General features: G+C 47.1%; 1 protein-coding gene across 2 annotated transcripts in view; it reads right to left on the minus strand.

The window, feature by feature from the left end:
- Positions 1-13948, minus strand: part of LOC123758399 (mucin-22) — a 49730-nt gene that overhangs the window by 16007 nt on the left and 19775 nt on the right. For both annotated transcript variants that reach the window (XM_045742761.2, XM_045742770.2), the window contains exon 3: positions 5210-5362. In XM_045742761.2, coding sequence (XP_045598717.1) covers positions 5210-5362 — 153 coding nt within the window. The remainder of the gene's footprint in view (positions 1-5209; positions 5363-13948) is intronic.

A 13948-nucleotide genomic window follows, 5' to 3' on the forward strand; every position in this document is an offset into this window, starting at 1 on the left:
AAGCCAGACCATTTTCCTCTTTGCCTCTATTTTTTTAATGGGGTTCATATTTTGTTTACTAGTTGATTTGGGCTCCCAATCAGTCCACTGGCAAGTCAGGGTTCTGGTTCTTTCTTCGCTTGCCAGGTTCAGGTTCCTGGTGAGCTGGCAGAAGTCCCAGTTGGTTCCGTTCTGGATAAAGAAAATGCTAGGACCTGTACTGTTCGGAATTTCATATGAAAGGCACGGAAGATGGAGAAAAAGTACGTCACCTTCATGGCATTCAGCTCCACCGTATCCTTAAAAAAAATTAAGAGCTAGGAGCACCTGATATGACAACCATGTCTTTGCACCCAGATATCTTCCTAAACTTTTCTGTGGGGATTATCAATATAGTGTCCTCAAAAAAACAAGCGTTGAATGTAATGAAACGCCATTTTCTGGGTGAGCCCCGGAGGCTCCCTGGAGCTTATCGGGCTAATGTATGTTATATTAGATAAGGAGTTCAGACCTACCAGGGACCAGCACCAGAACCTGGCCCCTTCAGAGAGGTTTCAGGGAGCAATGGCCCTGGAAAACCCCTTGTGTTTGGGGGTTTTCCTTATCTGCCATCGACCGGGGTTAGGCACCCAGAAAGGTAGGCATAACAAAAAAAAAACACATGGTAAAAAAACTAAAACAAAAAACCAAACAGAGGTAGAAACTCCCTACAATCCCACGGAAACAACCAAACAAGCAAACATCACACTTTACTGCCGCGCCGATCGTCCACGCAGCCCTTCCCGTCCCGAGAGGGGGAGGGGGACGCCCTGGACCTCACCGCGCCGGCTGCCTAGCATCAGTTTGGAAGCTAAGCTTCAACCAGCGCAAAAAAAATGCCGACCGGTGGGAGGAAGGGTTGCCAGGGAGCCTCCGGGACTCACTCAGAAAATGGCGTTTCATTACATTCAATGCAGGTTTTCTGGGGGGAGCCCCTACTTCACCTGAGCTACATGAACACATCGAGCGAAGGCTCGGGGAGGTGCCAAGGCACTGAACCCCGAAAATCCCAAAGAGGAAGCTGGTGACGCAGCACCAACACAAGATTCCCAGAGGTACGAACCCAACGATTGCAAGAGAGGCGGAAGGGGAGTCTCCGAAGGAACTAAACAGACGCCGAAGCCAAACCCGACCCTGCGGGCAGACCAGCACGTTAAAGTTCAGACTCCAGCACAACTGCTCGAGCAACCGCCGAGCAGCCCGGGACCCCCTCATGAACAGCCGAAGGCGGGACCACAGCCACAGCAACACTTCTGGAGGGAAGGACAAGGAGCGGCCCAAGAGCCCTAAACAAGATCCAGCCAGGTCCGAACTTGGGACGGAAACAGATGGAATGGCCTCTAGATCACCAGGAAACCAAACCAGGCGATCTGGAAAGAACCACACCCCTGGCGAGCAGACAAGCGGACCGACTGGGAGCTCACACCAGCCAGTTGTCGAGGTAGGCCAGACACCGATTCCCAAGCAGATTCAGACAGGGCACCAAGATCCGGTAAAGATGCGTAAATACACCAAGTGCCAATTACAAAATAGGGAAAGCAACAAAAGCGGCAAGCCTGAAGCCCCACCGCCAACTGTGCCAGTCCCGGAAAACTGGAGAGGAACGTGCCAAGAATTGACCTGGAGGTCCAGGGCCACCATCCAGACACCCGGCCCCAACAGAAGCCGGACAGGAGACAACAGTTCTCCGATGAGGGCATAGAATCCAAGGCGCAGACAGAAGTTCAGAAGAACCGCAGATTCGCCAGGCCCGTGTCTGCATAGAGCAGGCGGGAACCCCAGAAGGATGGGGCGGATCGACCACATCCAACGCACCCACTAAGATGACATAACGAAGCGCAGGGAAAGAAGCCCACCCCACCAGCCCTGAACACCCCAAAGGGGGAGAAGATGTCTGCCGCCGCACCAGAGGCCAGAAGACAACCAAAAGCGCCCACTAACTGCGGGACCATGCGAGAGTCAACAGAGCAAGCTGCTCCCCCAGCGCCCCGTCAACAGAGAAGGGAACAGAGCCCCTTCCGAAAGAAAAAGTATACATACACATATACACACATATATATATATATTATGTATATACACATACATACATATATACATATACACACACATATAAATACACCCACACACAAGGTGTGTTACACACGTGCGTATGCACATACACATGTGCACACACACACAGTGTACACATGTACATGTACATGTGTACACACACACACGCGTGAAAAGAAAATTACAAGCCGCCGACCAGTGGGCAGAGAGCACCACGCCGGGCAGAGAGCACCACGCCGGCCAGGCGAAGAAGGCACAAAACTGCATCAAAAGGCCCACCTCGACAACAAAACCCCAAAGTCCCAGCACGATCACAACACGTGCCAAGACCCAAAAAGATCAGTCTGCAAGCCAGAAAGACCCTGGAACCCCAGAAGGCAGAACCGGGTCACACACGAGGAAACAATGCCCCCCCGAACCCACAAAGGGGGCCCAAGAGGAAGAAAACCTCCGGAACGAAACCAAAGAACCCAAAGGAATCCGGAATTGAACCAGGGGAGCCCAAACCACCACATTTGCCGGCGGAGATACACCACAGAAAGGCAAAGCACAGCCCCTAGACAGAACCCCCAGGGAAACGGTCAAAACAGACCAAAAACCGAGGGACAAGGTGTGGGAGCAAGCATAACAGACAGGGACACCCTAGGGCCCAGACCCAAAACAGACAAAATGGAAAACCCGGTGTAAAATCAACACTCAAGCGTTCCCACAGGAACAGAAAACGGGCAGAAAACACCAGAAAAGCAAAGAAACGACAACAGGAGAATTAAACCCATGAAAAAAGGTGAAGAAACTCACCCAAGACGCTCACTTGCACACCCAGGCGTATGTAAACAAACCGCAACGCCGCCCTGGTGGCCACACCGGGAAACCGGCAGAAGAAAATGGCCACCAGAACAGAGGGCTGTTACCGACACAAAAGATACGAAAACACGCCAGGAAAAGTGGGAAGCAAGCAGACTGGATGGGCAAAAAACTCCGCCCAGAAACAGAAAACCCAGGCAGGGGCAAACCGCCCCAGAACTGCTAGCAGGCATCCCCCACAGCCCCGGGAACCCGCAACAGAGGCCCCGGGGCAGAGTCTTCCTCCAAGCCCTCCACTCTTAAAGAAAAGGAAGAGTCCATAGGAAAGGCAGCAAGAAAGGGCCGCTGGTAAGACCCAGAAGCCTTGGCAGGAGGAACGGGCTCGAAAACCTCCGTCCCCAACCCGAACGGGGCAGCCCCGAAACCGCCCGAGTCTCGGCCCCAACTAAACCCCGCCCCAATCCCGAAACCCACAGACAGTCTGGAGCCGGGAACAGGGAGGGAAAAGGGCGAACAGCACCTAACCAAAATGGGGTAGCCCCAGGGCATCCGAGTGGGAAACCAACCTAGCGTGTTGCAGCAACCTAACCCAGCTTGCAACACAGATGCCGCCTGTACTCTGAACAGTAATAACATCAGGAGAGTACTGGAGAACAAGCAGAGAATCTCTCTCACAAGACTCCAGGTCAAGGTGTCAGACTGTACAGACAGACAAGCTTCAAACTGTTTACGACCACGAGGGTCAGACCGTGACAAATGGAAGGGATGACCCAAAGGGAAGGAAGGCAAGGGAGGGAAGGGAAGGGGAAGAGAAACGGGGAAGCGGGAAGGGGAAAGGGGAAAGGAGCTATGGTGTGCATATACCATTACATCATCAAGATGCTACTTATCCTTTCCTTATCTTCTCACTTCTTCTGTGTGTGTAAGATTCTTTGTTTTCCTCACCATATGTGAGCTGGCTCAAGATGAGAGAGGTGCTGCAATCTACTAGAAAGCAGTAGAATGGACAAGTCAATCCTATCAATATTTTCCAAAACACCTTGATTCATATCCAGCTTGGAAAATTTTGAAACAAGTGAGAGCTTGGATATTTTTTTTTTTTTTTTTTTTTTTTCAGCATGGCATTTTAACACTTTCACTGCCTAATGCTGCATATCAGTCATAAAACCACCAAAATATGGAGTATGCGGGATGATGCAAACGGCGTCATGCAAAAATTTTTGCAATGGCTTATTATTAAGTATAAACATTGTGGTGAATGAGTTTAGCATTGGGTTGTGTGCTCACCGGGAATGCTCAGCTCAATTACGGTGCAATTTGGGTGCCCCGCTGGGCCAACGAAAGTGTTAACAGTACTTTTTGGTCTGGATTAAGTATTTGCCAGTGAATATAAGTCAGCACAACCACCCAGAGAATGGGTATGGGGTGCATAATAAAGAAATGAATAATTATGACCTTGTAGGAATGCTTGAAAATTGCCCTTCAGTGCTGTGATGATGTCATACCAGCCCGACTGTATAATCCACATCCAAGGACCCAGTAGAATCATACAGAAAGTCAATGTCACACCAGCCTGACTGCAGGTAGCATATTTCCAGATAACCAGTTTTTAAGTAGTATATTTCTAGACAATTTCCATTTTGTAGGTAGAAAATTACTAGATCATTTTCTAATAAATATTATTGCAACTCTTGGCATTCATTAGTTATCTTGGGTAGGATTTGTTTAACTGCTGCACTGCACAAAGCGCCTTTAGGCGCTCTAAGAGTTGTGCTAATTTTTGTTTAATTAGGCTATATTTCAATGTTTTTTAATGTTTTCATTACTCTTTGTGTTTTTAAATGAAAATAGTTAAGTTTGGAAACATTTTGACATTAACTGAATATTTATAAAAACAACAAAAATATGTCCTTGACAATTGCCTTAAGAAGTTTTTGCCGAAACCAGGTGCGCAGTGCAGGGGTTAACACAATGGCACATCAACTCAATATCCTTCTGGTAGATGATCCAGGAAATTTCATATCTAACTTTTCACTCAAATTTTGATCCATTCAGTCTGCTGACTCTCAACTCTTCCACCCATTCAGAACTTTTAGCCATGAGTAATACAGTAGCATATATCCAGTATAATGAAAATCACTTACAACTTTGTCATACTAAATGCTATGACTATGCAGATAAAAGCAACTTAAGACACTAGACAAAGATTTACCCCCCCCCCAGCAAAATGCTGAAATATATGCAAACAGAAAAGTATGTAAGTAAACAATGAAGCAAAACAGGCTAACAAGACTTAATATAGACTTTTCAATGTATGTTTATTAAGAACTCAACTTACTCTGATACAATCCTGGAACCAGCTTATATACAATGTCTTGAAGTGTTTTGTCCGGTCGAATGCTAAGCAGAGGTTTCGTCTTGTGCACTTGAACATCACATATTGGACAGAATTTGCTAGATTCTAAGTAACGCACAATACAGGTCTTGCAAACTGAAATACAAATGATAAAAAAATTACTTTAAAAAGAAACGAAAAGTTTTTAAACATTCTCATCTGGAAAACAGGACTTTTTTTTGTTTTTTAAAATGTTTAATTGCACGCTATAACAACTCCACTTCCTCACTCCATCCATTCATAGTAACCTAATATCTTTCATGCCCAATTCCTCTTTGATATTCCATTTCTAAACATTACATGACCTTAGCAGGCAACATAAAATTTAAAAGAAAAAGTTTATTATAAAGCAAATAAGTTCACATGCTGGTTAGCCAAACACAGAAGTAAACACTCAATTCAAATGTACAGTACTAAAAATATATAACATTGAATGTAATAAAAAAAATTCTGGCGAGACATTCAGCAGCTCAACAAACCTGTCTTTGGTACCCTTAGTACCAAGCCTTAGCCCAGCACACCCGGCCTCTGAGGCCCATTCATTGCCTACCAGGACCAGAATTTGACTGTCTACAACCCAAGGGAAGCAAAGAAAAAGAACAATTGCAACAATATTTGTGACTATTTGGAAAAAATTAGAAATCCCTAGGTAAACAGGACAAATAACCATTGCCATGGATCAAATTCCCTAACTGTTACCAGGTGGCACCCCAGGTCACCTGAGACATCAGCCAGCCTGCACTCACACTCTGCAACTGCCAGTACACAACTGGAAACAAGGCTCGGCCAACCATAAAAAACCAGCGCTGAATGTAATGAAACGCTATTTTCTGGACGAGTCCCGGAAGCTCCCCGGAGCTATCCAGGCTGATATGGATATCCCTAACTATGGCATCAGTCGATGTGGGTGGAGTTCTAGGCCTACCGGGGACCACGAGCCAGAACCTGGCCCCCCTCAGAGAGGCACGGGAAGCAATGGCCCATAGAATGCACATGTGATTTTGGAGCATTCACTATCTGCCATCGACTGGGACAGGAACCCAGAAAGGTAAGCGCCACAAAACAACCCCCCTATTCTGGTTAAAAACAACAAAAATAGACAAACGAGTGGACAGAACTCCCTAATTGTAAACGAGCAAACAAGCATGACGTCACACGAGCTGCGCCACATTGGCTCGGCCACCGGCTCCCCAGAGCCGGTGGCCGGGCGGACAGCACGCTGGACACGTGATCCTGTGGTCCTGCGTTCGATCCCGGGCACCGGCGAGAAACGATGGGCAGAGTTTCTTTCACCCATGCCCAAATGTCAGCCCAGGACATGTTACCAAAGATGGCAGCAAGAGCAGTAAACTTACGAATGTCAAGGGCATGGGGAGAACCACAGGATACCTATGAAAAGACAAAGAAAATGAAGGACCACCAGCAAAACCCCATACTGCCGCCATGACGAAGCACCCAGGAGGGACACTATCAGTAAAGCCACCTGACCACTAAAGATGGTGATAGACTCGAGTCAAAAGCACCAGACAAGAAGACTCGAGGAGAAGACCGAACCAGCTCCGATACAGACCGGACCAATCATGAGAAGAGGCGGAGCCGGGGGGAAAACCCCCTGGGATCGGACACCGAGCAAGCAGCGACTGAAACCATGGCTGGCAAGGAACCAGAAGTAACATCCGCCAGGGAACCAGGAACCCAAACCCGGCAAAGAACCAACCTGGGCAAGCAGATACACCCCGTCCAGGAGGAACCCCCCGGGAATCCGAAAGGACCAACAAGGCCAAGAACAGGTGACGAGAAGCCGCCGCTTACCGAAAGAGTCGAACCATAGACTCTGCAAACAGCAAGGACAAATTCAGCAACGAAAACCAAAGAACCAGGGCCCAGGCCGAGGCCAACGAGGAAGTGAGCACCACGAGCCGACACGCAAAACGCGAAGCGAAAAACAGTTACAACTCAACCTGCCGGAGCAGTGCAAACAGCATCAGCAGGGCAGAACGATGCACACAAAGCAGAGTACCAGATAAGGAGAACTACCCAGGACGTGTATCATGCTACAAGTCCTGGGCAGACTAACACACTAACATCAGAGCTGCCTTCAAGAACCCGTGTAAGGAATCATTCAGAACCTTGTATACCACATATGTAAGACCAACCCTGGAGTATGCAGCCCCAGCATGGAGCCCATACCGTGTCAAGCACAAGGCGAAGCTTGAAAAAGTTCTTAGGTATGCCACTAGGCTAGTCCCAGAACTAAGAGGCATGAGTGACGAGGACAAGCTGCGTGAAATGCACCTCACGACACTGGAAGACAAGAGAAAGGAGAGACATGATCACTACCTATAAAATTCTCAGAGGAATTGACAGGGTAGATAAAGATAAACTGTTGAACACAGGTGGTACGCGAACAAGGGGACACAGGTGGAAACTGAGTACCCAAATGAGCCACAGGGATGTTAGAAAGAACTTTTTCAGTGTCAGAGTAGTTAACAGGCGGAATGCATCAGGCAGTGATGTGGTGGAGGCAGACTCCATACACAGTTTCAAATGTAGATATGATAGAGCCCAGTAGGCTCAGGAATTTGTATACAAGTTGTTGACAGTCGAGAGGTGGGACTAGAGAACTAGAGCTCAATCCCCGCTAGCACAACTAGGTGAGTATAACTAAGTGAGTACACTAAGGCAAAAGGTATTATCCAGCACAGGAACACAAGGAAAAGGCCATAGCCAGGGCCGTAAGCCTAGCTCACCCCAGTCCCAACAAAAAGGAACAGGAAGTGCAGGAGTGGGTGAATGGAACCTACAGCCACCAGCAGACATTGCAACACAGAAGCTGGTGGGGACATACAAGAAGATGAAAGAACCTAAGTTCCGCAACTGAACAGCGGGGATGTCCAAGCGCAGGGAACTGAATATGTACACAATACAACCTAGCACTAACACTAGTATAGCCAATAAGCACATACTAAGAGACACACGACAATGTGTAGTATAGAGGTAGGGAACGGAATGTACACGATCAAGAAAATATAAAGACACTCCAATGTAAACAGAGTGCAGCCAAGCACTGAACAATGGCCAAGGAAGGAGTGACCAGAAGCAAGGACTGAGTCAAGGAATGAGCCAGAGAGCCATGACCGAGGCAAAGAATGAGTGCCCAGCAAGGAATGAGCATCAAGAAGCAAAGACAGTCAAGGAATGAGTGTCCAACTGATGTTCCGTGGAACCCATACCCACAATCAACCCTTAACCTGGGGCAGAGGAGCATGGAGAGAAACACACAGGAAGGCCACGTTAACCCTTAACATGCTAGGGGTATAATATCCTTTCTTCCCCACAGGCGCATGTAATTTTGAAAAAAAAAAAAAAATTTTTTCTTCCTAACCTGTTAATTTGTGTTCACTGATCACAGGAAAAATAATAAAAAATCGTAAGTGGCATATATTGCCCGCTATAGGGCGGGGAAGTCTGGCAAAAAATAGGCGCTGACTCAGCGTGTCCCAGGCGGCGGTCTGTTGCTCGCCAGCTGTCAAGCCGGAGTTGCCACAAAGAGATAATTACCTAATTATTTCAATGTCTCTGATTGATTTTTCATAGTTTTTTTGCTGTAATATTATTCAATAGTGTGTAGTTTGATATATTTATATAATAAAATGAGTGAATCATTGCTGTACTCAAAAATATGGTGTGCATATTGTTGATTCAATTATGTTCATCAATCAGTGAACAAATACTTTGTCGGTTATTACACTATAGGCACAGGTTATATATAAGTATCTGCATTTTGTTCACTATAACGAGCCACTAAGTAGCTATTATGAGTCAAAAAGTAACGAGGAGTGACCGCCGTGTACCAGCCAGCCACTCCTGCCCTCAAGTCATTTGACTCACCCACATTCTCCTCCCACAATACTGTTTTTGCTATAATTCACTATATACAGACGTTATACATAAGTATCTACATGCTTTGTTCACCATAACTGTACATCTAAGCTTGTATGGTGAGTAAAGGCACAAAGACGTAGGACCTCACACAGTCAGCTGATGGCTGCCGCCCTCAAGGCCAGACGCACTAATATTTCTCCTCCAAGAATACTGTGTGGTGTTATTACGCTATATACACACATTATATATAAATATCTACCTGTTTTATTCACCATACTTGTACAAATAAACTGGTATGGTGCCCAAAGACCATGGTGATAAACAGTAATGGTGGTAATTATAGACCAGTTGCACTAACATCGCACATCATAAAAGTATTTGAGAGAGTGATTAGGAGTCAGGTCACCAATTTCATGGAGACCAATGACCTTCACAACCCAGGCCAACATGGATTTCGAGCGGGAAGATCGTGCCTCTCACAGCTACTTGAGCACTACGACAAAGTCACTGAGGCATTAGAAGAGAAACAGAATGCTGATGTGATATACACGGACTTCGCAAAGGCTTTCGATAAATGTGACCATGGCGTGATAGCACACAAAATGAAGTCAATGGGAATAACCGGTAAAGTAGGACGCTGGATACTCAGTTTTCTGTCAAACAAGACTCAGCGAGTAACAGTCTCCGTGGTGAAGTGGTAAGACACTCGCCTGGCGTTCCGCGAGCGCTATGTCATGGGTTCGTATCCTGGCCGGGGAGGATTTACTGGGCGCAATTCCTTAACTGTAGCCTCTGTTTAACGCAACAATAAAATGTGTACTTGGATGAAAAAACGATTCTTCGCGGCAGGGGATCGTATTCCAGGGACCATAGGATTAAGGACTTGCCCGAAACGCTACGCGTACTAGTGGCTGTACAAGAATGTAACAACTCTTGTATATATCTCAAAAAAAAAAAAAAAAAAAAAAAAAAAAAAAAAAAAAAAAAAAAAAAAAAAAAACTGTCAACCATATAAAATCTAGTCCAAGTGCAGTGAAAAGCTCTGTACCTCAGGGTACAGTCCTTGCACCGCTGCTTTTCCTTATTCTCATATCAGATATAGACAAAAATACAAGTCACAGCTTCGTATCATCCTTTGCAGATGACACAAAAATCAGTATGAAAATTACCTCGGCTGAGGACATTGAAAAACTTCAAGCTGATATTAATAAAGTTTTCGACTGGGCATCAGAAAATAACATGATGTTTAACAGTGATCAATTCCAGGTACTCAGGTACGGTAAAAATGAGGACCTTAAACATAATACAGAGTACAAAACAATCAAATGTACCCATAGTAGGAAAACAGCATGTAAAGGATTTGGGAATAATAATGCCTGATGACCTAACGTTTAAGGAGCATAACCAAGCAAATATTGCGACAGCCAGAAAAATGATAGGATGGATTACGAGAACTTTCAAATCCAGGGATCCCATCACAATGGTTGTACTCTTCAAGGCACTTGTGTTGTCCCGTCTTGAGTACTGTTCAGTACTCACTTCCCCCTTCAGAGCAGGAGAGATTGCTGAAATAGAGGGAATACAGAGAACATATACGGCACGCATAGATGCAATAAAGCACCTAAATTATTGGGATCGTCTCAAAGCCCTTCAAATGTACTCACTAGAAAGAAGACGAGAGAGATATCAAATAATATACACCTGGAAGATTCTGGAGGGCCAAGTACCAAATCTACACAGTAAAATAACAACGTACTGGAGTAAACGATATGGAAGAAAATGTAGAATAGAACCAGTGAAGAGCAGAGGTGCCATAGGCACAATCAGAGAACACTGTATAAACATCAGAGGTCCGCGGTTGTTCAACGTCCTCCCAGCAAGCATAAGAAATATTGCCGGAACAACCGTGGACATTTTCAAGAGGAAACTAGATTTATTCCTCCAAGGAGTGCCGGACCAACCGGGCTGTGGTGGGTATGTGGGCCTGCGGGCCGCTCCAAGCAACAGCCTGGTGGACCAAACTCTCACAAGTCAAGCCTGGCCTCGGGCCGGGCTTGGGGAGTAGAAGAACTCCCAGAACCCCATCAACCAGGTATCAACCAGTAAACTACACCGTCGTCTGCACGCCACCACCCTCACCAAAATGGCGGCTCCCAACCTTCTCTTGCTGTTTATACCCTCTATACACACGTTATATATAAGTATCTACATTTGTGTTCACCATAGCGAACCACTAAGCTGGTATGGTGAGTGCAGTCAATAAAAGGTGGCCACACACAGTTAGAAGACATCGCCACCACCCTCCCTCCCACAGCATTACTCCTCCCTCCATGGCGCACAGCGCTAAATATCACCACAATCCTGCTATTATCAGAACCCTGGTAAGTTTTATCAGTCAGGGGTCTTCTGTAATAATATCATCGCTACATAATAGCATGAACAAGTATATTTTGGCATTTTTAGCCGATGCTGTGGTCACAAGCTAAACAGCAGTGCTGTTAGCTCATGCTGCTTGTGTCAGGCTTGGTTGCTCACTCAATACTGAGGCCAATAACACCCGGGAGTTTGGGCCACGATTTTTTTTTAAAATGGCGTCTGTTTACAAGAGCCCTGATGAAGGTGTGGTGAACCCCGTGTATCCGCGGGCCGTTTAAATGTTGCGTAGTACTCCAACACGTCATATGACGTGATGCGCAGTTGACTGGAACAACGTCCAACACATCATATGACGTGATGCGCACATTAAGGGTTAATATGCATGCAAAATGGCCAATCAACTCACTACAGACAACACATTAAAAAACAAAAACCAGCGCCTGGCTGACAGTGTCACCAGACCGAATACTCTCACCTGTAAAGCGTTGACACTATCGTGTTACAACACAGCTGAGCCATGTAACATTCCAGGAACAACACTAGACAATCATATCCAGAGATGTGTGAACCAGAAAAAATGAGGTGTAGAATAAAGGTGAAGGCGGAGCCACTCCGAGCCACCGCACACCCGTAAAGCAGAGAAAGAAAGTGTCCTCCCCATATATAAAATCCAAAATGTCCCCAGTATCCAGAGGGCTATGACTGGAAAGAAGATGAGCGAGGGCGGCGTAGAACCCGCTAAAAAGAACGCGGAAAACCAACACATGGTTACACCGCACAGAAACCAAAACAAACACCCATGGCGCATGCCCCTGAGGACTGAGCTGCAACACCCAACACTCGGGGAGGGTACCCACAAGGTGTACTAAATGAACATTAGTAATGTCAAGACAGATATAAGAAGATATAATGAGAAAAGAATGAGATAATATCGAAAAACAATAAGTAGGACGGAAGAGGATCAACGAGCCCGAGAAAAGACTGGAGGTAAGCCTTGACGACAGACTTTCCAACAATATTGGAAGAAACAAAGCTCTCTCCAAACCTTCGAGACCCTTGAGAAGCAAGCACAAAAGCACGTAGGCTCACAGGGGGTCCAGTGGCATCCGCAACCAATGGTCATGCAGGATCCCGAGACAATGAGAACATGATGTAGAAGACAACATGACAGCATGATGTAGAAGACAACATGACAACATGAACATGACGTAGAAGAACACACATCCTAGTAAAGAAGGGTGAGAAAGTGGTATAATCACCCACAAAAAAGATGGAACTGATGGACCTTAGGAACACAGAACCGAACCCGGGGGAGGGGCCAACACCCAACTAACTCGTACGCAGAGGGGGGAGAGGAAAACCCCACTCCTTGAAAGCGAAAGCCCCGCCCAGAGGGTTGAAAAACCCAGGCGGGGTCCAACAGGGCCCAAGGCCCCCAAGCCAGCCCCTCCCCAAGCCAGCCCCTCTCCAAGCCAGCCCCTTTCCAAGCCAGCCCCTCCCCAACCCCGGGAACCACCACGTCAGGCCCCGGGGGCGAGTCATCCTCCCAAGCCCAGGCCACACAAAAAAAAAAGCCGGGGTGGCCGAAAGAGCAGGAAGAGAATGGGCTCACTGGTCAGACCCCTGGAGCTATGGCCGGAGGAACGAACTCAAATGCCTCCGTAGCCACCCCCGAAACTGCCAGAGTTTCAGAAACCTCAAAACCCTGCCCCGACCCCTAAGCCCTCAAAAGCTTAGGAGCCGGAAGCAGGGGTGGGGGAGCAAATGAATCACAGCAGGGGAAGAACAAGGGGGCGTGGACGGAACCAAGGAAGAAGCGACCAACACCCCCAAGTCCGGGACCCTATAAACAAAACGGGGCAGTCTCAGGGCAGTTTTGTCACCCTAAGACATGGGGACAGAGCAACCCTCAAACCCGCAAAAAGCGAGAGGGGACTCAGGGGTCACATCCAGTGGACCCAAGCGCCCCATGGGGTTTCCCAAGGCCCCCTAGACTGGGTCTGCTTAGGGTTTACTCAGGCAGGGTACTGCTAACCGGCACTCAAGCTACCAATCAACACTGCTAATGCTGAACCCCCAGGTCATGTCCACTCACGAGGGCGAAGCAGGGGGCACCACCAAACACAAACAACCTAGTATAAGGGGAAGGAACTGCAAGGCAGACCCCCCTCCCCACCAGGTAAAAATAAAAATAGAAGAAAAACCTTGCAAGAGGACAGAGTACCCAGAAGGAACAGAGCCAGCCACTGTCATAGGTGAAAACTAACTACGCAACTATGCAGTACCCTCGCGCCCCTACCAGTGCAAAAACTACCACTTACCCCAAGGCAAACAGGGAGGACCCCCCCCCAAAAAAAAAACTCAGGGCGGTCAATTGCCAAGCAGCAAATGACCAACAGAGGTAGACCCAAGGTGACTTGT

Source organism: Procambarus clarkii, chromosome 22, assembly GCF_040958095.1.
Source record: "Procambarus clarkii isolate CNS0578487 chromosome 22, FALCON_Pclarkii_2.0, whole genome shotgun sequence".
In the NCBI taxonomy this organism is placed as follows: Eukaryota; Metazoa; Arthropoda; class Malacostraca; order Decapoda; family Cambaridae; genus Procambarus; species Procambarus clarkii.